At 33.3% G+C, this 22,023-nt stretch overlaps 3 protein-coding genes and 1 long non-coding RNA gene across 9 annotated transcripts; 3 read left to right on the forward strand and 1 right to left on the reverse strand.

Moving 5' to 3' along the window:
* The first annotated feature begins 1,153 nt into the window (after window positions 1–1,153).
* On the forward strand, window positions 1,154–4,822 carry LOC128034561 (uncharacterized). Its single transcript, XM_052623076.1, has 2 exons — window positions 1,154–1,174; window positions 4,298–4,822. The coding sequence occupies exons 1-2, from the start codon at window positions 1,154–1,156 to the stop codon at window positions 4,820–4,822; spliced, it is 546 nt and encodes a 181-aa protein (XP_052479036.1).
* A 2,357-nt stretch (window positions 4,823–7,179) lies between these two features.
* Window positions 7,180–10,215, forward strand: LOC105788946 (double-stranded RNA-binding protein 2). The gene is made up of 3 exons (XM_012616053.2): window positions 7,180–7,703; window positions 8,902–9,121; window positions 9,192–10,215. Exons 1-3 carry the CDS (start codon window positions 7,458–7,460, stop codon window positions 10,016–10,018), a joined length of 1,293 nt encoding a protein of 430 aa, XP_012471507.1. The 5' UTR covers window positions 7,180–7,457; the 3' UTR covers window positions 10,019–10,215.
* On the forward strand, window positions 7,555–19,142 carry LOC105788945 (putative pentatricopeptide repeat-containing protein At1g10330). Of its 6 annotated transcripts, none has more exons than XM_052627568.1 (4): window positions 7,555–7,703; window positions 8,101–8,132; window positions 16,824–17,043; window positions 17,114–19,142. In XM_052627568.1, the coding sequence occupies exon 4, from the start codon at window positions 17,565–17,567 to the stop codon at window positions 18,945–18,947; it is 1,383 nt and encodes a 460-aa protein (XP_052483528.1). In that variant the 5' UTR covers window positions 7,555–7,703; window positions 8,101–8,132; window positions 16,824–17,043; window positions 17,114–17,564; the 3' UTR covers window positions 18,948–19,142. The 6 variants fall into 6 exon arrangements, with proteins under 6 accessions (XP_052483528.1, XP_052483525.1, XP_052483526.1 ...); XM_052627565.1 differs by lacking the exon at window positions 8,101–8,132 and adding an exon at window positions 15,950–15,981 and having other exon boundaries at window positions 7,560–7,703; XM_052627567.1 differs by lacking the exons at window positions 7,555–7,703; window positions 8,101–8,132 and adding exons at window positions 15,464–15,539; window positions 15,950–15,981.
* A 1,506-nt stretch (window positions 19,143–20,648) lies between these two features.
* Window positions 20,649–21,598, reverse strand: LOC105788947 (uncharacterized). The gene is made up of 2 exons (XR_001132194.2): window positions 21,385–21,598; window positions 20,649–21,182 (listed from the first exon to the last, which is right to left on the reverse strand). It is a non-coding gene; the product is annotated as an uncharacterized LOC105788947 (long non-coding RNA).
* Window positions 21,599–22,023: the final 425 nt, after the last annotated feature.

The following is a 22,023-nucleotide window of genomic DNA, read 5'->3' on the forward strand; positions in this document are numbered from 1 at the left end:
AAATTAGTCCTCTAGTTTAAAATATTCTAGTTATATCTTTAAACTATCAATGTTATACCAATAAGGTTCTTCCGCTATTAAAATAGTTAATTTAATCTTTAAATGAAATGTCGATTTTATGTGACATAATTTAAAATAAATATTATAAAAATGTATATTACAAAAATATTGATTTTCGTGTTTTCAAAACTTTTACATCTCTCTCTTTACTCCATTTTTAGTTTTTAATTTTAAAATTATGCGTTTTAATTTTCATATGAAATTATATCACATGTAATTTCACTTGTTATTTAATAGCTAAATTAATGGTTTCAATAATGGAAGGGCCTGGTTGATATAATATCGATAATTTAGGGATGTAATTAAAATTTTTAAATATTTAGGACCAATTTAAAATGAGTAACTTATTTTTGTCTATAATGAGACTGAAAAGATAGCTCGAGGTTTTATTTGGGGGAGTTCCACTACAAATCAGAAGCCTTATTTAATTAGTGGAACGATTGTTGCCAACCAGTTTGTAATAGATGTTAGGAATAAGAAGGCTTACAGCCCAGAACAACACTTTTCTGCTCAAGTTGGGGTTTAACTTCCTTACAAATAAAAGGCTTTATGGGTTCTTTTCTTGAGAGCTAAATACAAAATAATTGATGATTTCCCGGTTGACATTATAAAGAATTGTTGTTCCTTTCTTTGGAGATTTCTTGCGAAGATTTGGCCACTTTTGTGCAAATGTGTTGCATGGTCTATGGGTAATGGTAATCGTATCAAATTTTGGACTGATAATTGGGTCGTCAAGGTTGGACCTTTGATTAATTTTTTCCATAACATCTCGCTTATTGATGAATCCATTTCTCTCAAAGAGATGTTGTCGATGGATAGGGACTAGAACTGGCAATACCTAAAATGTTTACTAGATGATTTTATTTTATCTTACATTGCAGGTATTCCAATTCCTAATCGCCTAGTTGGTCCCGATACAATGATATCACAATGGTCTTCTAATGGGAGTTTCTTAGTTAAGTCTGCCTATAATTTTCACAGTAAGATGCCTTGAATCCTTCGGAAGGTAGTTGGAAACTCGTGTGGTCTTATGCAAGGCCCCAACATGTTAGACAATTTATTTGCCTGGTTTTCAAGGAACGCTTACTAACTAATGCGGAACGTTGCAGAAAAGGTATGTCAGATTCTTCTTCTTGTAAGCTTTACGGATGTGTTAATGAATCTATTCTTCATTCCTTAAGGGGTTGTTGTAAGGTAAGAGATATTTGGGAACAAGTCATTCCTTCAAGATTAATGCATCGCTTCTTCTCTTACTCGCTAAAAGACTGGCTAAGGGTCAACTTGTGTAACACCCCTAACCCTTATCCGTCGTCGAAACAGGGTTACGAAGCATTACCAAACTTTTCAGGTCAATTACGAACATTTCATATAATTTAACATGCATACCAGAAAATAATCATAAATCACTCATATTGTCCCTTGTATGAGCCCTAGAGGCCCAAAAGTACACATTAGAAACGAATCAGGACTAAATCGGAAAATCAGAGAATTTTTTACAAAATTTCAAAATTTTTCCTATGTGCAGGGGACACATGCCCGTGTGGTTAGACCGTGTGGCTCACACAGTCAAGAGACACATCCGTGTCTTAAGCCGTATGGGTATTTGAAGTGGGGAACAAGGCCGTGTCCTAGCCCGTGTCCAATTTAGGGTGCTTACTGACTTGGGTCACACGGCCAAGCCACACGCCCGTGTGCTAGGCCGTGTGAAAATACCTGAGCATTCTATTTTTAAATTTTAAAGATATAGGGGACACACGGCCAAACCAGACGCCCGTGTGTTAGGCCGTGTGTCACACATGGCTGAGACACACCCCCGTATCTTTGCCCGTGTGGATAAAAATAGGTCATTTCAAGGCCACATTTCTCACTTATTTTGATATAATCCTAAACGCAACATTTTAACACATCAATATATCCTAACAAACAATCAAAACAAGTCAAAATCATGTTTTAAACATAACATAACATCATTCATATATACCTAAATACCTAAACTTACCTATTTAATCCATCTAACTAGTCTACTAAAGTTAACCACAAATTGAATATAATAAACCTATATCATTCACGTCAACATCACTAATATGTCTCATTTTCAACCCAACATATATATATATATAAGCAAAATTATAATTATTAACATTTACACAAGAAAAACTTTGATTAAATCCACATAAACCCTATACATGCCATATAACCATATTGAACGTTTCAAAAACTACTGGAATAAGCTGGATAGTGTGACTTGATGTGCTGATTTGATCTTCCAACCTCTTGAAAATCTACAAATATATTAAACAACTCGAGTAAGCTTAATGAAGCTTAGTAAGTTTGATGGGTTAAACATAAATCTTACCGAACCTACAATAACGCATCAATTAAATAAATTCATTAAATGTAAACTCCCTGCCAATGACAACTTCAATCGATGAATACACTTATTTCAGATAAATACCAATAACAAAAATATGTTTTTCAATTTCAATTACATATGCACTTACCAAGTATTTCCAAATCAGTGAACGGCTTATGGATAAGAGTACATCGTTTTTAGAAGCCCGAAGGCTGAACAGAAGCTCATGAAAGCTAAATAGAAACCCATAAGGGTTGAACGAAAGCTCGTAAGAGCTGAACAGAAACCCATAAGGGTTAAACAGAAGCTCAAAAGGGCTGAACGGAAACTCATATGAGTTAAATATTAGAAGCTAGTGAGAGCTAAACGAAAAGTAAATACGAAAGTTCGTAACAAATGCTGAACCTCGGTTTACTTGGGTAATTTGCCACATTTTTCTCCAATACCGTCAATTCACCGACTGTCGAATATACTCAAATCTCGCGTTCCAATCGTTTCGAACATTCAATTTAAATTCGTAACTTTAACAATATTTCACTTTCAACAATAGATATGGATAAATACATAATATCATTCATCAATTCAATATATATATTTATATATTAAAATTTAACCGTACGAACTTACCTGGATTGAATTGTAATATTTGCTGAAGTTCAAGGACTATTCCGCTAATTTTCCTTTTTTCACAAGTATCTGCAGGTTCTTGATCTAAAATATAAAATTACTCATACATTAGCATACATTTCAGTTCCAATTCATTTCATAATTAATACCGCTCAATTTTTCAAATTTACACAATTACCCTAAAATTTTACAACTTTTACAATTTAATCCCTTAACTAGTTAATCTATCAAATGAACTAGTTTTTCTAAATTAATATTTTATTTAAATATTCTAGGATATCATATAGCCCTTGATAAAATAGATATTTAATACCTAACCCTAATACTTTAACTTTTCACAATTTAATCCTAAAATCAACATTTAACAAAATCACTTTATACAATCATTATATAACATAATTAAAGCTCCAATTCCATGTTTATTCATCTAAAACATCCTGTATTCATTAATGGTAACTTCCAAATTTTTCAATAAAATCAAAAACTAAAGCAAAACTTAGTTGGATCTAATTGTAAAAGTCTCAAAAATATAAAAATTACAAGAAAAAGGCAAGAATTGAACTCACATGAAGAAAACTATGAAACCAGCTCTTTAAGCTCTCTCTTATGGCGTTTTTAGACTGAAATTTTGAGATGAAATGTCTAGAAATCTATTTGGCCATTTGTTTTATTTTTAATTTCAACTAAATTACCATTTTGCCCTTAATTCATTTTATTTTATTTTCTTTTCCGCTTATTCAGCCTCATGCCTTTATTTTGGGCTTAATTGCTCCTTAAGTCCTCCATTATTTATTTATCAAGCCATTTAATCTCTTATTTCTTATAATTCACAAGTTTTGTACCTTTTTCAATTTAGTCCTTTTTAATTAATTAACTATCGAAACGTTAAAATTTTCTAACGAAACTTTAATACTACCTTAATGACATTCTGTAAATATTTATAAAAATATTTACGGCTCGATTTATGGAATTGAGGTCTCGATACTTCATTTTCTAAAACCACTTGACCTAATTATATTTATTAAATACAAATCACTAATTCAAAAATCTTTCTATAACCATATTTGACTCGTAAATACCAAATAATAAAATTTACGAGCTTACTCGTTAAATTTAGTGGTCTCGAACCACTGAAAATCGGGCTGTTACAACTTGAGTAATGTATTTGGCTTAGTTTTTCATGAACTTGATTGGAGGTCTCTGTTCGGTATACGCTATTGGAAGATTTGGAAACAAAGATGTTTGTATGTGTTCTAGGATGTTCCGTTCAGTAAAGATTCTATCCTTCACTCTTCATGGAATTGGGTTAAAGCTCTTAAGTGCACAGTTGGAAGACTGGAGGATTGTACCAGAAGACAAACTAGATGTAGCCGATGGATTCCTCCTCCAACGGACACCATTAAACTAAACACTGATGGGGCTCGTGATCCGATATTGGGTTTGGCAGCTTCAGCAGCAGTGGCGAGAGATGAATTCGACATTTGGGTTCGTGGAGTAGGTAGAAATATTGGTAGGTGTGGTGTGGAGCAAGCAAAGCTTTGGGCGATCTATGATAGGCTTATTATGGCATGGGATGCCCAATGGCGACATATCTTCATGGAAACATATTGTGCACTTGCTTTTAAAGGGACCACTGACAAATTGAGAGGGTGTGTTCAGAGAATTTTGGTTCTTAGAATTCAAGAGTTAGAAAGTCGTTATTGGAATGTTGTCTTCAAGCAGATCCCAAGAGAAATAAACTCTGTTGCACACTCGTTGGCTGGTATGATGAAGGAAGTGTAGGTTGGTATACAGATATTTCATAGTGCCCCCTCTTTCGTTAGTCATCTTGTAAGAATAGATAGCGTATTTGCGTGTTCGAACCCGCTATTTCTTGTTAGCTTTTTAATCCTTTTCTTGTTTAAAAAAAAAATTCATGCAAAAGTAGGCCAACTTAGATTATAGTTTCTTTATTTATCTCTCTGTTACGCACAAAAAAGAATGCTAGGTAATAAAAATGAATAAACTATTATTTTATTGATTTCATGTCATTATTATTATCTTTTAAAAAGTTAATCACTATTTTCGTCTTTATACTATATTTCATTTGATGATTTAATTTTTATATTTTAATTTGAAATAAATTAAATTTTTATTGTTATTTTAATTTAAATTAGAGGTGTTTAAATTTTGGTTAAAACTGAATTAATCAACCAAACCGATCTAAATTGATTAAAGGTTTTTGAAATTTCAGTTAACAGTTAATTCGGTTCGAAATAGGGTAATTAACTGAATTTAATAAATAATATTATATATTATATGTAGTAGGCTATTATTAATTCAATTAATTAAGATAATTCAATCAAATGAACATTATCAAAAAATTTGATATGTTTTATACTTGTTTTAATAAAAATATATATAAATTTCGGTTAACCGACCGAAATAATCAAAATATTTTAGTTCGGTTAACGATTAAATGATTAAAAAGTTTGGTTAATTTAATTAATACTAATTCAATTCGATTAATCGTTTGAACACCCTTAATCCAAATCACACCTATGAAGTTGGGTTGGGATTATTATTTTAAATGATAAATTAATAAAAAAACAATTATTCGATAATTATACTTTCACCTTTAAATGAATTAAGAAATTTTGATTTTCACGTTGAATGCTCTTAGAAAGTTTTCACATCAGTCCACTAACAATAATTTTTAACAATGAGAGTAATTTAAACTAAAAATAACATTAATAATGATAAAAATCAAATTAAATTATAAAAAACTAAAATTTTAAATTAAATATTATAGTGAAATAAAACTTTACTTTTTTTTTGAAAAGATAGATATTAAAAAACGATAAAATTAGCTCTCCAAAAGGAATCCTCAAACAATTTTAATCCTAGACTTCTGTTACGAACCATCTTAACAAGACTATCTGATATTATGTTTTCTTTCCGAAGAATATAATGAATTTTCCACAGCTTAGCCACTTTCAGGATATAATGAATTATTTTGACGAGCCCAGAATTAGAATTTCAAGATATGATGACATTCACAGCCTCCAGATTGTCAGTTTAAATTAAGATTTTTTCGAGTCGCTTATCCAAAATAAGCTTCAACCATCCAAAATACCCCAAACTTTACTTTTTTACCTTCTAAACAAATGCTAAAAAAAAAAAAACCTTTTAATAAACAAATTAAATTTGAATCATTGTAGTCGTTAAACACAATTAATGGCCACTTTATGGCGGCATTAATGAAAAATGACATAATTAGTACCCACCCCCCAATTTGCTTTTTTCACACTTCACACCCACACAAATTTCCCACAAATTTACAAATCTCATAAATACACATTAAATGAAAATTTCTTTTTCCTATTTGTGGGGGTTTGGGAACCCAACTTTATTAGTATTGTTATTTTATAGATATATATATATTGCTTGTATTTTTCTTCAATTACTCATCAATTTTAATTCACCCAATGTCTAGTTGGATTATAATAACATTAATATAATGTCCCTACACTGATTAATTGGCTTTGGACTGTCTCTACCCCATACCATCCCTACATTCAAATACCCCTCTTTACTTGTTTCATTCAATTTTAACGCTCAATTCGCATTAGTTCGATTGATATGAACATGGTTGATAATGTAGAAAGACATGGGTTTTAGTGCGCCGAAACATATTATTCTCCTACTTATGGGTTCAAATAAGCTATAGGTGCTCTTAAAATTTGATATTTAATAATATTATTAATAGGTCAAATTGATAATATTGTTATTTGCTATCATTAAAATGATAACGTGAAACATGTTTTTTTACGATTATTTATAATAAAATTAGAGTCACATGAAAGTTCAAGCACAATTCTTGTCCGTTTTAATTTTAACGGGAACAACAAAAGGTAACGTATAACAATATTAACACCTTTTGAGTTGAGTAATAAAAAATTCGAAATCCTTTAATATTTGTGAATGAATAAACTTTAAATTTAATTATAAAATCTTGTAAAATCTAAATTAAACCAAAATATAATGGAAAAAAAAATCTCATCCATCAGTATCACCATGCAGCCTAACGTCCAGTTGACTCCCAGCAATTAAAAAGCAAATATAATAAAATTAAATAAATATATTCCCATTAAAATACACATTCCCAGTAAAGCAAAGCTCTTCTCTTTCTCTTCCCACTTCACCAAAAAAAAAATTTCACCTTTTCTTTTTCCTTGCTTTTTGTGTTTTCTCCGGTGCAGAAACCCTAAAACCTTTGATCTTCACTGACCCATTTCATATCTCAACCCGACCCGATCTGGGTCCGATCCCATTTCTCCTTCTTCAAATGAAAAAACCCAGATAAAGTGTTCAAACAAAAATTAGGAAAAAAAAAGTGATTTTTCTTTTTTCTTTTTGGTTTCATCTTGAGGGAGAAATGTATAAGAACCAGCTACAAGAGCTGGCGCAGAGGAGCTGCTTTAATCTCCCTTCCTATACGTGCATTAGGGAAGGTCCCGACCACGCGCCAAGGTTCAAAGCCACCGTTAACTTCAACGGCGAAACCTTCGAGAGCCCTCACTATTGTTCGACTCTCCGTCAAGCCGAACACTCCGCCGCTGAAGTGGCGCTCCAGTCCCTCTCTAATCGTGGACCTTCTCACTCCCTCGCCGCTCGAATCCTAGTAAGTTCTTTCTCAAACCTTCTGCTAATGGCGCCCCTTGTTCTTTTTTTGTCTTTCTATGAAATTGAGCCGTGGGGTGTGATCGGTGTTAGCCTGCTCCGCCTTCGTGATCGCCGGAGGTTCAATTCAGCTAGTCGTAGGGAATTACTAGAATGCCCTTCAATAGTTAATGAATTAGCAGAAGGCAGTGGGGTTTTCTTGGCTTTTTTTCGGATGATGGAAGCGAAATTTTAATTAATTTTTAAGGGAAATAAAAATGGGATTAAATCTTATGATTTTTCTTCATTTTTCTCTCTCTCATATTCTGGGAAACTGCTGTATTTTGATGATAAGGGTTTTGTAGGTGTAATTAATGTTTAATCATGGGTATTTTGGTCATAAAAATGTTTCGTTTCAGGCCATCTCAATTGACTGCCCGAGGATAAAACGGTAGAGAAGGCAAATTTTAATTTGGTATCTCAATCTCTTGCAGACTTTAATTAGTTCAAGTAGGTGTATGAACATTTGTCGGCGCAACAGAAAAAAAAAACCCAGAAAATGAAAAAGAAATGTGATATGCAAATGTCATTGTATGTTAAAAGAATGTGGTTTTTCGGGTCAGGTTTTATGGGAAGAGCGGGTTCGGTTTCGGGTTGGCAATGCTTCCTAGAGAAACAGTTAGTTTTGCTTTAGCAAATGATCAAAGTTATTATTTTTAATTTTGTATGACTTGTTTTGTTGAGACTCGAGTGTTGGTGCATTATTAATATGAATTGCCTTTTTCGGCATAGTCAAAAGCATGTAAATACGAGCAAAATGGGGTGCTTGGACTTAGGTTGGGGGATCGTGTAGAACTACAAGGGTGAGAGGCATTTTAGTTAATTGTTTCATATGATATTCATGATAGTGGTTGATATGTTTCTCGTTGTGTTGCTTGTTTGTTTCCTGGTTAGTTCACAATTGTTAAGACTCTTCAATTTTCATGTCCTGGTAGAAGTAGTTTGTAAACTTATGATTGTGTTCATCGTGGTCATCAGTGTTGTCTAATCTATGGGCCAACTTGTGAATGTTATTATGTGAAATGAAGCTACGCACCTTCAGTGAATTGGCAATTTCTCGATGATTTTTGTTGTGTTTATATCTCAATTTTCTCGAATATGCCTGTCTAGATATCTCGAGTTTTATTGGGATTGATACTGATCTGGCCTTGTTATGTTAGGATGAGACAGGAGTTTATAAGAACCTCTTACAGGAAATTGCACAAAGAGTTGGGGCTCCGTTGCCTCAGTATACAACATTTAGATCAGGTCTCGGGCACCTGCCTATTTTTACGGGAACGGTTGAATTGGCCGGAATCAGATTCACCGGGGAACCAGCCAAGAGCAAGAAACAAGCAGAAAAGAATGCAGCCATGGCAGCTTGGATGTCTCTAAAACTATGTGAGTCTGTGTCTCATTTTTCCTAGGGATAAATGTTTGTTCGAAACTGAATACCGTGTTTTATTTCCAGTGGCAAAAGAAACTGCAAGTTCTTCTTCGGAGCCAGAGAACAATGATGAGCTTGAACAGATCACGATAGCTCGGGCTTTGTTGAATTACAGAATAAAGGAAAAGATGGCTATGGCAAACTCCTCCAATGCTCCAATACTATTTACAAAGAAGTTTCCTAGTCAGAATCCTAGACCAACAAGTCCACAGCCTCCTGCTACCACCTCGAAAATCCTTCCTTTAATCTGCCCGAAGGTGGTTCCTCGAAACAGATCTATGTCAGCAACAGCAAATGAGAAGCCCGTACAGACATCATCGCAAACACCTACTCCTGAAAGCCGTGGTGTTCGTCCACAGAAATTCCCTGCAGCTGGAGCAGCGCCTTATGTTCCCATCAGACAATTAAGGACACCTTGCTGTGGCATTGCTCCACCAGTGACAATAAGAACTGCAGTGCCTGTTTTCTCTGCACCTCCGCGTCCAGCACCATCTGCAGTATCTCCTCAGCCACCGACATCACTGGTTCCTACTCATCCCGCTCAACCAGCACAATCTGTTCTTCCTCCTCATCAACTGCCAGCGACACTCCCCTCTCAAGTGCTGCGAGCTCCTCCAGTACGAATTGCCCAAGCAGTCACCATTAGGCAAGTGGTTCCTGTATTTGCTGCTCCACCGGTACGGAAAGAAGATAAACAATCCGTTCCTCTCAGAAATGAAGATATCACAACCGCTACTGCTGCTCCCCCGCCTAACCAATCACCTACTCAAGCAGAGGAAGCAGCAAGCACAATATTGAAGAACCTGCAAGAATCTGAGACGGTACAGAGTTTAGAACAACTCAAAATCTGATGGCAAGGAAGGATCGAATTCCGAATGGAAGCAATGGAGTAAGAGCTATGGTTTTGTGTTGGTATCAAAGTTTGTTTTTGTTACTTTTTGTCAACTCATATATGAGTGTTCTTTTTCATTTTGTTTTCTTAGAAAGCTAAAGCTACAGTTTCTGCAGATTAAGTTAGTCCCATATAATTGCAGTTAAAGTTAGACTATGTCTAGAGGCAAATTCTTATTTAGTTTATTTATAATTACCCCCCCCTCCCCGGATCTAATCCAATGCTTCTGCTCGTATTCAATTTTAAATGGTCAAATTGTGGTTTTGGTCCTTGAGATTTTTTTCTTAAAAAATATATTTTCCAACACAAAATCTTTGCCAGCATGGTGAGGGGTCAAAATTATAATATCACCTCAATATTTTAACCATGATATAGAAAATTATAAATGAATGGATTTATGCTTCCGTCTTTTTCAACCAGTCTCTTACTCTTCGGAAAAGCAAGTGTCGTGTCGAAGCTACCACGATTGGATAGTAATGGGAGTAGTGAATGATGGTTGAGTCCCCACTAAATCCATTTCCCAACATTATGAGAATCTGCTAATTTTGGGCAAAGCTCATTTGTGATATGGAAAGATAAATTGTTAAAGCAAGCAACTACATGGACGCTCAAATCTTTAATAAATCTAAGTAGTGGAAAGGAAAAGATATACATTAACATAGCTGGGGCGTTGGAAAGATATAGATATATTTGGAAAATCAGTGAATGATGTTTTCCATTCATAAACAACAAAAGACCATCTTTCTCTTTTGATTCACATTGCTCTGTTTTAGTCTTTCTTGATTTTAAACTCTCTTACATCACCCTCTCCCCTCAACACTACTCTCTGTTTCCTTCACTTTGTGGGATGGTTCTGGCTTAGATTGTTGAAGTACATCAGAGGGTAAAAACTGGATTGGTGAACTATTTGTGATTTTCCACTAGTATATATCATATTTGGTTAACTTTTGAACGTAAGTTGAGTACTTGGCAATGGTTGTGCCTCAACTGTTAGCATATATGCATGTCGCATAGGACCTCACGACTTGTCCCGGTCTTTGAAAATCTGGATACTTTTATAAAACTTCAAATTGCCTTATATGTCTAATTCATCTGTTGGCAGGTTATAGCAGTTAATGGGGCGTTTCCTGGTCCTGTTGTTAAGGTCACAACTGTGAATATTAATGCTCACAATCAGTTGGACGAAAATCTTTTGATGACTTGGTAGGATTTGAGTGTTGAGATAAAAAAAATTTCTTCTTCCCTTGGGATATTATTACTACTATTATTTGTTCCAAGTCAGGTTCTGAAACTAGAGATTTTACCGGGCCAGGAATTCCAAATTCATGGCAGGATGGTGTTCTTGGCACCAACTCATCCAAAAAAAGAATTTTACTTACCCATTTCTCAAGTCAAGGATCAAAATTGGGAGCTTTTTCTACTTCCCCTCCCTCCTCAATTTTCAAATTAATAATCGGAATATTATAGTAATTCCTTTTCACCCTGACCATCATGTCAATATACGAGATTTTTTTTTTGCAATTTAAGTCTAATAATTGACACACTCTTATTTTAGGCATTGAAAACAACTCGAGTCTGGTGAAGAATTTGGGATGCCGGATGGAGTTCTCATATAGGAAACGACCCATAATTATACCATATATAGTTGCCTAAAGTTAGCTTGACTTAAAACATAAACCTCAAGTTTGGTCAAAATTTACCCATATTTGTAATGTCTATTTCAAACTTGTTTAAGTTTATCTATTTATTTTTATTTTTATTTATTAGTTATTAGTTATTAGTTATTATTTATATATTTTTATTATAATTATACATTTTTTCTTTCACTGCATTTTTAAATATAAACAGCTTTAACATATGTTTAACATTAAAATTTAATATAATAAATTTTATGTTTTTATATGATATAAATCACATCATATATAACAAAAGAAGAAAATAATATATTATAAAATTTAAAATAGGCTGGATCAAACCGAGTTTAAATGTTTTTATTTTCAAATTCATTTTTAACTTAACCTTTTTAGTCAACATTTTCAAAGAGCAAGTAGCTTTATCTTTGAATAAATTTAGGTCTGTTTGATTGCAAGTAAAATATTTTTCAGAAAAATGATTTTTAGAAAATGTTTTACTTTTCGTAAAATGATTTCTTGGAAAATATTTTCGGTGTTTGATTGAATCTGTAAAATATTTTCTGCTGCTTGGCATTTTTTGAAAATATTTTTGAAAAGTTGTTTTACATATATTAATATATATTAATAAATTTTATATTTTAAATTATTTTTACATATATTGCAATGATTTATTTATAATAATACTCAATTATTAAGCTACAATATTAATTGTTATAAATTGAAAAAACTAATATCAAATAAATTATTTGTAATTGTGTTAAAAAATAAGTATTGAATAATTAAAAAACAAGTTCTTGGAAAATCGATAAATGTAAGCGCTTTTCTACCGGAAATGAAGGAAGGAATGAAAGAGGCGATAGGCGATAGAGAGGAGAGCACGGAAAATGTCTTACGAAAATTGAAAGGGTAAGACATTTTCCCTAAAATGTAACCCATTTTCCCTTGTTTTGGAGTTCATTTTCCAAATGGAAAATGTTTTCCGCCAATCAAACGCTGGAAAAGTTGAAAACGATTTTCCGGAAAATCAATTCCGTCAATCAAACAGACCCTTAGTAATTAATTGCCTATTTTTATTAAAATATATATTCACATGGATTTTTTTTTTGAAGAAAACATTGTTCAAACATAGAAATTTATGTAATCATTCTCCAATTGGTAAGGATTAAGGATGACGTGGAATCACAATTTCTTACAATCCCTTCTCATCATGTTGGAATGATTTTAAAAAAAAATCCAACCAAAGTCTATTTGAATTAATTACTGATATTATAAAAATAAAGAAAACAAAATTATGTGAAATAAGTAAATAGAATAATTTGAGCATAATGGATTACCAAAGTGCTGGCTAATCACTGCAATATGAAGAATGGAGAGTCCATCATGATCTCTAGTGTAATGCTTGTGAAGATTTCCTCCCATTCCTTCCATCTGTGTAGCCAAGTACTTCATCGACAAGTTGCCATATTCGACAGCTCTGAACAATGGGGTTTCCCCCAACTTGTTCCGATCCGCCAGTATCTCTTCCCTCTCCCGTATATAGTCTTCATGATGCAAGCCGTCAGAGAACAATACCTCCTTCATTAACAAATCGGCTGCTTCGGCTTTGGCAGTGGTGACCAGTTCATGGAGTACGGTGTTCCCATAAACGTTCTTCACCTTCAATACCTCGCACTTCTTTGTTTGCGGCACCAACTTAACCAGGGTTTGAAGCATTGCTCCACTTCCTCTGTAAGCTGCAACGTGAAACATATGTATCTCCACAAGCCGTGATTGGGTTGAACAAGGCCTCATGGTTTTCCTTGTAAGTCGCTGCCAACCACTGATCGTGGTTTGCCAAAAGAGTTGTCGTAAGCCACTTTCATTTCATGGAATTTGCTGTTCATCTCGGATTTGGAGATCATTATTTCTTTCTCCATTCCCATTGATGAAACTTTGATATATAACTTATATAACTACAATCCCTCTGGCCCCAACTTTCGTACCCAACGGCATCGAGAAACCACACAACCATTTAGCATTTCAGTCTCGAAGTACACCTCTAAATTGACGCATGAAGTTCATCAATATGTGACACTAGCCCATCTGTATTATGATTTATCCAATCCTTCTGGACAAGACTAATTCAATAAAAAACACATGAATTTAGAATGATCCAATTTTAAATTTGTCTCCGCATAATTCCTCGCCCGCATATAACCTGTATCCACAAAGGCTTGATCATAATTTTGACAGCTAAAATAACATTTTAAACATTTATTTATCATTTAATGTATGTTTTGTGATATTTATGTTGATTATAAAATTACTTATCTTTTAAATTTTATTTCAAATATATAGTGTTATATTTTTGAATTTATGATAATTATATTTTAATAGTTAAAATATAATTTATATAATTAAATTAAAATTTACAAAGAATTAAAATTAACTACTTAAACTTTATATTTCAGCTATCAAAAATTAGTAATAAATTAAAATAAATAATTTTCTCATATTTTTATTGAAACATTGAATTTAAATGTCATTTAAATATATATATTTACTTTTCAACATTATATCTAAGATCAAAATTTTAACTTCTTAAAAACAATTTTTAACAATAGTACTTCAATTTTAAACCAATTTTTTAAAAAATTCGGAACAACGTAATTCTATTTATAAAAGTTTTACATAGGGTAGTAATAATTAATCCATTAATAACTAATAGGCATAATGAAAAATTTATCCCTTAATGTTTATATTCTTTTATCAATTTGACCCTTTTCTTTTAGTTAAGTTTGACGCTTAAACTTCTATAAAGAATCGAATTTAACCATTAACCTTTCAAAAAAAGTAGAATTGTTTTTTTAAATATAATAGTTATTAAAACATTTAATTTTTAAACATGGCAAACCGCATGGTAATTTATGTGTATTTCATGTTATTTTTAAATTTTATGATTTTTATATATTTTAATTTTAAATATTTATTGACATTACATATAAAACAAATAGTTCCATATCAACATCAAATAAGATTACCACATGGGTTGCAAAACGATTTGATTTTTTTTGAAAGATTAATAATTAGATTTAACTAAAAAGAGAGAATAAATATCGATTGATAAAAGATGTAAACATTTAAAACTAAATTTGTCATTAAGCCCTAAATAGTTATAGCAATTATTTCAACAACTAATATGTGTGGATTTAAGTATGTTTAAGCGCGTTTTTTTTAATTTAAGGGTTAAAATGTTATAAATAAAAGTAAACATCTTATGAAAAATATATATTACATTACAATAGAGATATATACTTTTATTTTGCTTAAAACAAAAAAGAAAATCCATGTATTATAAGGTTGTAAGTAAATTTATCTCTTTCAAAATAAATTGACCAATTAAATCTTTATATCATTGCTAAGTAAGCAAATAAAGATAATTAAATATGATTAATATATATTTTAAAAAATCTCCAAAGTTTTTCAAAAGAAAATGAAAAAATACGAATAATTTCAACCTTTAGTTTTGATTCAATTAATTTTATAACTTAAAATATAAATTAATAATAATTAATATAAAAGTATAAAATTTTAAAATAAAAATATTTATAATATATGAAAGCAAGAGCAATTTTTGAATTAATTTATCATATTATTAAATAACTAATTTTAAAAAAAATTAGACATAATAATTTATTAATATTTTACTAATTACGATGTGATAATAATAAAAATATCATTATTTAACAAATAATTAATAAATAGTATATTAATATAGTAGAATAATTATTTGGTGCGGTGATGAAAAATTTTAACTATTGTTCGACTCTCCGTGGACCTTCTCACTCCCTCGCCGCTCGAATCCTAGTAAGTTCTTTCTCAGATCTTCTGCTAATGGCGCGCCTTGTTTTTTTTCTTTTTTTTTTGTCTTTCTATGCTAAATTGAGCCGTGGGGTGTGATCGGTGTTAGCCTGCTCCGCCGTCGTGATCGCCGGAGGTTCAGCTCAGCTAGTCGTAGGGAATTACTAGAATGCCCTTCAATAGTTAATGAATTAGCAGAAGGCAGTGGGTTTTCTTGGCTTTTCTTCAGATGATGGAAGCGAAAACTTAATTAATTTTTGAGGGAAATAAAAATGGGATTCAATCTTATGATTTTTCTTCAATTTTTTCTCTCTCTAATATTCTGGGAAACTGCTGTATTTTGATGATATGGGTTTTGTAGGTGTAATTAATGGCTTAATCATGGATATTTTGATCATAAAAATGTTTCATTTCAGGCCATCTCAATTGACTGCCCGAGGATAAAACGGTAGAGAAGGCAAAATTTAATTTGGTGTCTCAATCTCTTGCAGACTTTAATTAGTTCAAGTAGGTGTATGAACATTTGTTGGCGCAATAGAAAAAAAAAACAACCCAGAAAAAGAAAAAGAAAAAGAAATGTGATATGCAAATGTTATTGTAGGTTAAAAGAACGTGGTTTTTTGGGACAGGTTTTATGGGAAGAGTGGGTTCGGTTTCGGGTTGGTAATGCTTCCTAGAGAAACAGTTAGTTTTGCTTTAGCAAATGATCAAAGTTATCATTTTTAATTTTGTATGAATTGTTTTGTTGAGACTGAGTGTTGGTGCATTATTAATATGAATTGCCTTTTTCGGCATAGTGAAAAGCATGTAAATACGAGCAAAATGGGGTGCTTGGACTTAGGTTGGGGGATCATGTAGAACTACAAGGATGAGAGGCATTTTAGTTAATTGTTTCATATGATATTCATGATGGTGGTTGAAATTTTTCTCGTTGTGTTGCTTGTTTGTTTCTTGTTGTCATCTTGGTTAGTTCACAACCGTTAAGACTCTTCGATTTTCATGTCCTGGTAGAAGTAGTTTGTAAACTTATGATTGTGTTCATCGTGGTCATCGGTGTTGTCTAATCTATGGACCAACTTGTGAATGTTATTATAATGAAGCTACGCACCTTCCGTGAATTGGCAAATTCTTGATGATTTTTGTTGTGTTTATATCTCAATTTTCTCGAATATGCCTCTGGATATCTCAATCTTCTTGTTCCTAGGAATAAATTAATATTCTATTCCTTTCTAGATAAACAGAAACATGAGTTTTATTGAGATTGATACTGATCCGGCCTTGTTATGTTAGGATGAGACGGGAGTTTATAAGAACCTCTTACAGGAAATTGCACAAAGAGTTGGGGCTCCATTGCCTCAGTATACAACATTTAGATCAGGTCTCTGGCACCTGCCTATTTTTACAGGAACGGTTGAATTGGCTGGAATCAGATTCACTGGGGAACCAGCTAAGAACAAGAAACAAGCGGAAAAGAATGCAGCCATGGCAGCTTGGACATCTCTAAAACTATGTGAGTCTGTGTTTCATTTTTCCTAGGGATAAATGTTTGTTCGAAATTGAATACTGTGTTTTATTTCCAGTGGCGAAAGAAACTGCAAGTTCTTCTTCGGAGCCAGAGAACAATGATGAGCTTGAACAGATCACGATAGCTTGGGCTCTGTTGAATAAAGGAAAAGATGGCTATGGCAAACTCCTCCAATGCGCCAATACTATTTACAAATAAGTTTCCTAGTCAGAATCCTAGACCAACAAGTCCACAGCCTCCTGCTACCACCTCGAAAATCCTTACTTTAATCTGCCCGAAGGTGGTTCCTCGAAACAGATCTATGTCAGCAACAGCAAATGAGAAGCCCGTACTGATATCATTGCAAACACCTACTCTTGAAAGCCGTGGTGTTCGTCCATAAAATTACAATGAACGCCCTAAATTTCTTTTGTCTTCATAATAGAAAATTGGATCTAGGCCTCCCTGTAATGAGGCCCATGATATAGAAAGCTGAAAGGGCCATCACTGAAACCCGAATAAGCCGCATGAACTCTGAGTATCTGCTGCAACACCTTCAACGTTTCATCAAACGTCCAAACCAAATCAAGCAAATCCATTCCCTGCTAATCACCTCCGCTTTCCTCTTCAATACCGCTTCCAAATGGAAACCAACCCTCCTTTACAACACCTTAATAAGAGCTTATCTCAACATAATCCCACATCGTTCCCTTACACTCTTCACCCTCATGCTTCATCATCAGGCACCCCCCAATGGCCATACTTTTACTTCCCTTTTCAAAGCTGCCTCTACCTCCCACTCCTTAGCTTCGCTTTCTTGTTCACCCCTCCATGCCCAAGCACTAAAGCGTTGCATCTTGACTGATTCCTTTGTGCAAACATCGTTGCTTGGTTTGTATGCTAAACTTGGTAGCCTAAGTGATGTGTGTAAAGTGTTCGAAGAAATTCTTAACCCGTGCATCGTTGCGTGTAATGCGATGCTTGATGCTTTTGGGAGAAATGGTGATATGGGTTCTGCTCTTTTCCTTTTTGACCGCATGATTGAAAAGGATGTGGTGTCTTGGACAAGCGTTATGAATGGTTTCATAAGGGGCAAACAGTTTGCAAAGGCTTTTTGGGTTTTTGAGAAAATGATAGAATTTTCGGTTAAACCGAGCGAGGCTACTTATGTTAACGCACTCTCTTGTTGTGCTAATTTAGAAAAGCAAGGTGGGTTTTACCTAGGGAGGCAGATACATGGGTATATTTTCAGAAACGAGGGCTTTATGACTGTTTTCATGGGCACAGCATTGATTGATTTTTATGGAAAAAGAGGTCATTTAGAGTTTGCCTTTAGAGTTTTTAATCAAATGTTGGATAGAGAGGTTTGTACTTGGAATGCAATGATCTCTTCTCTTGCTTGTAATGGTAGAGAAAAGGAGGCTTTGGACGTGTTTGAGACGATGAAAGAGGACGGAATGTGTCCGAATGAGGTTACATTTGTTGCTGTTCTTACAGCATGTGCTCGCACCAAGAGAGTGGAGTTGGGTTTACAATTCTTTCAATCAATGTGGTGCCAATATGGCATTGTGCCAATAATGGAACACTACGGGTGTATGGTAGATCTTTTAGGCAGAGCAGGCCTTTTGACTCAAGCGACTGAGTTTGTAGACACTATGCCATTTCAACCTGATGCTTCGGTTTTGGGGGCTCTTTTAGGTGCTTGTAAGATTCATGGTGCCATTGAACTTGGAAATAAAGTGGGGAGAAGGTTGCTTGAGTTGCAGCCACGACATTGTGGACTATATGTAGCATTGTCTACCATAAATGCCGACAAGGAGAGATGGGATCGTGCAGCTGACTTGAGGAAAGCCATGGTAGAAGCAGGCATCAGAAAAGTTCCAGCTTATAGCTTCATTGATCCCATGTAAAAATCTTGTGAAAACAGAAGATGTCTCTATTCTTTAACTAATCACATGCATTCTGCAGCAGCAATATCGATGGTAAATGCTAATCAAAATATTAGAGAATTCATTCTTAGATTGAACAATCAAATATGATGCAAACAAATCAGCATGATGATATTTATATATGAAAGACAAATGAAATTCATGCTTGCTTGACTATCTTTCTTTAGCCTGTCTTGACTCGATATATGTGTTTGTCATGTGAATGGAAGAACACAAAAATTGGGATTGAGGGGACCCTTATACTTTTGGTGGCATGGACTGACTAAGGGTATTTAAAATTGCATTAATCTCTGGTTGTTGGGCCAAATCTGAGGTAGGATTTTTGGTGCGGGAAAGGGAAAATAGAGATGCCTTTTGTTTTAGTGGGTGCACATATGGACGCTAGCTACGTTGTTGGTTTGAACTTGATGGACGAATAATTGTTTGTTTTAATTGACTTATGCTTCCTTTGGTAGACCTGTAGGACGGCTCAGTAAGTTTATCATTTGGAATATTTAAAAGATACGGTTTTATCACTTCCAATAATCATACCAAAGAGCTGTTGGGAATCAACTCGATTAAGCAATGAATAAGTAAAAAAAGTAGAAGAAATTGAACATATAAATTTAATATGAAAAAATCTTCACAAAAAGATAAAAAAATTACGGGTAAAGATAATTTTACTATAATGGTAAAAGAACGAAGAGTACAAAAGATAATATAAAATTAAATCCTGAAAATAAAGAATTCTCAAAAAGTAAATACAAAATTCTTCAAAATTGTTATGAGTTTTAATCTTTAATCTGTTTTTTAAGATTGTGAAAGAGTTTATTTATAGGCTAAATTCAGTAGGCCAAATAAATTATGCTAATAAATGCTAAATATATTATACCAATAAATACTAAATATTCTAAAAAAGAAAATATATTTTGTTTAACTTGACTTGCAAGTAATCTCTTATTTTATTTAACATGACTTTGGGTCACACAACTCTAACAAAGGTGCTTATAGTAAGAGATGGGTTTCATTTTATTTTTTTATTCAAAAAAATTGAGTAAATTAGTTGTTATGCAATAGATCAAAGAGTAAACTGGTCATTTTGTCTAAAAGTTTCATTCATTTTTACTATTAAAGTATGTTAACATGAGGTACAAGTGACACGTTGTGTAACTATTTGGTACTTTCATCAACCACGCTAGCTTAGATGAAATTTTAATGTAAAAAATTTATTTGCTCTTTGATATATTGTATATGAACTAATTTGCCCATTTTTCGAAAAAAGAGAGGCAAAATTTAAGTTGACCCTATAGGAGCCTACACGGTACTTTTACATACGAAAGACACTAGATTATAGCTACCATTTGCGTGAAAAAAATGTAACAAACATATTTATTAAAAATCGATATAAATAACAAATACCACTTTGATTAAATGGTAAAATACAATTGTTGAAAATTATAAAACCTTGAATTCAAATTTTTTCGTGTAAACTTTTTTTTATATTTTATTTTCATTTTAAACAATTTAATTTCTTTTCTTTTCTTTTATCTTTTTATCTTTTTTTTTTCTATTTTCTTCTGCTCTTTCTCTGTTTTCCTCTATTCTCCATTTCTTTTAATGTAGCTTTTCTATATTTTCCATTTGTTAAACTTTTTAATGTTTATGAAAAAAGAAAGGTGAAAATTGAAACTAAAATAAAACTTGCTTCACCTTTTCTCACCTCACAACTACAAACATTCATCAATCATCATCACTTTTTCGAACCAATTTGGATGCCTTAATGCCCTAGTCCACAAATTCACCTTACTCGAAGACCTCACCAGTTGTGACTTATGGCAGTCCACCCTCAATAAAGTTTTTCGAGCTCTTTCCCTCAACCTCTTAACCAACCCCCACGACCACATTATCTATCTTACCTATAACATTCTCACTCTCTCGAAATTACGTTTCACAGATTCTTCAAACGAGCTCTATACTCTCAATGACAAAAATGATCACTGTAGCAGACCAATTTGCCCGGCCCATTAAACAAATAAATAAAGCCTAAATAAATAAAACCCAAATCCAATAAACAGCCCAATTACAAAAAAAGCAGGCCCAAATCAACCCTAGCCCAGAAACAGAAACCCTAAAATCCTTAGCCTGGCGCTGCACCCTATCCCTAGCCTACCACCGCCGACGTCAGCGCCACCTACTCCGCCTCTGCCACCAACGACCCTGCAAAGATGACAGACGCAAGAACAGTTTATTTTAAACAATGTAAATTGACTATAAAAAGCCATAATAATCCGAATGTAAGTTTTTTAAAGAGAAATATAAGAAAAAAAGCAATCCAAAACAACAGAGATCAAAAATCAAAGGTACCTTATTTATTTTTCGTTCTAAAAAAAAAACAATAAGAAAAGAAGAAGGTTATTACCTGTCGCCGCGAGGCCGAAAGTCACCCTTTCCGTTTTCTTTTTTCTTTTTTTGATTTCAAGAAAACTTGGCTTAGATTTAGAGTTTTAATTTTTTTTTTAAAGAGAAAGAAAAAGGACTGAGAAAGCAAATTATTTTTCGGCCACGGCGGAGGCTCGCCGGACCCCCATGGCCGGATTTTGGAGAAAGAATAGAAAAAAAGAAGAAGATTTCAGTTTTTTTAAAAAGAAAAGCAGAAATGAGTTGTTTAAAAAAATATTGGTTTAAATAGGGCACCTAAGCGACATCGTTTGGAGCAGGCCTCTGAAGCCCCAAAACGGCGTCGTTTTGACCCGACCCGATTCGACCCGAACGCCTAGGATCCGCCTTTTATGGGGTCTAATTGCGCTTTTGATCCTTTTGTGTTTTAATTACTTTTCAATCCAGTTTTTCTCTTTTTTAATTTTCACCATATAATTTTATCTTGATTTCAGTTTAGTCCCTTAGGCACGACGTCGTTTTGGTGACAGGGAATAATTTTCCTGTTAGTCCCTTCTCCTTTAAGCGCATTCAATTTCAGTTTTTTTTCGATTTTATTAGTTAATTTATTATGATTTGTGCCTTCTATTTTTATTTCAATTCAGTACTTTGTTTGATTAAT

Source organism: Gossypium raimondii, chromosome 2 (assembly GCF_025698545.1).
Source record: "Gossypium raimondii isolate GPD5lz chromosome 2, ASM2569854v1, whole genome shotgun sequence".
NCBI lineage: Eukaryota > Viridiplantae > Streptophyta > Magnoliopsida > Malvales > Malvaceae > Gossypium > Gossypium raimondii.

Bases quoted from the DNA above. Each gene is read 5' to 3' on its own strand.
- LOC105788946 (XM_012616053.2), top strand. From the start codon at position 7,458: ATGTATAAGAACCAGCTACAAGAGCTGGCGCAGAGGAGCTGCTTTAAT. The intron at 7,704-8,901 runs GTAAGTTCTTTC...TTGTTATGTTAG, and splicing joins CCCTCGCCGCTCGAATCCTA to GATGAGACAGGAGTTTATAA. The intron at 9,122-9,191 runs GTGAGTCTGTGT...TTTTATTTCCAG, and splicing joins TTGGATGTCTCTAAAACTAT to TGGCAAAAGAAACTGCAAGT.
- LOC105788945 (XM_052627568.1), top strand. From the start codon at position 17,565: ATGAACTCTGAGTATCTGCTGCAACACCTTCAACGTTTCATCAAACGT.
- LOC128034561 (XM_052623076.1), top strand. From the start codon at position 1,154: ATGCGGAACGTTGCAGAAAAG. The intron at 1,175-4,297 runs GTATGTCAGATT...TATGTGTTCTAG, and splicing joins TGCGGAACGTTGCAGAAAAG to GATGTTCCGTTCAGTAAAGA.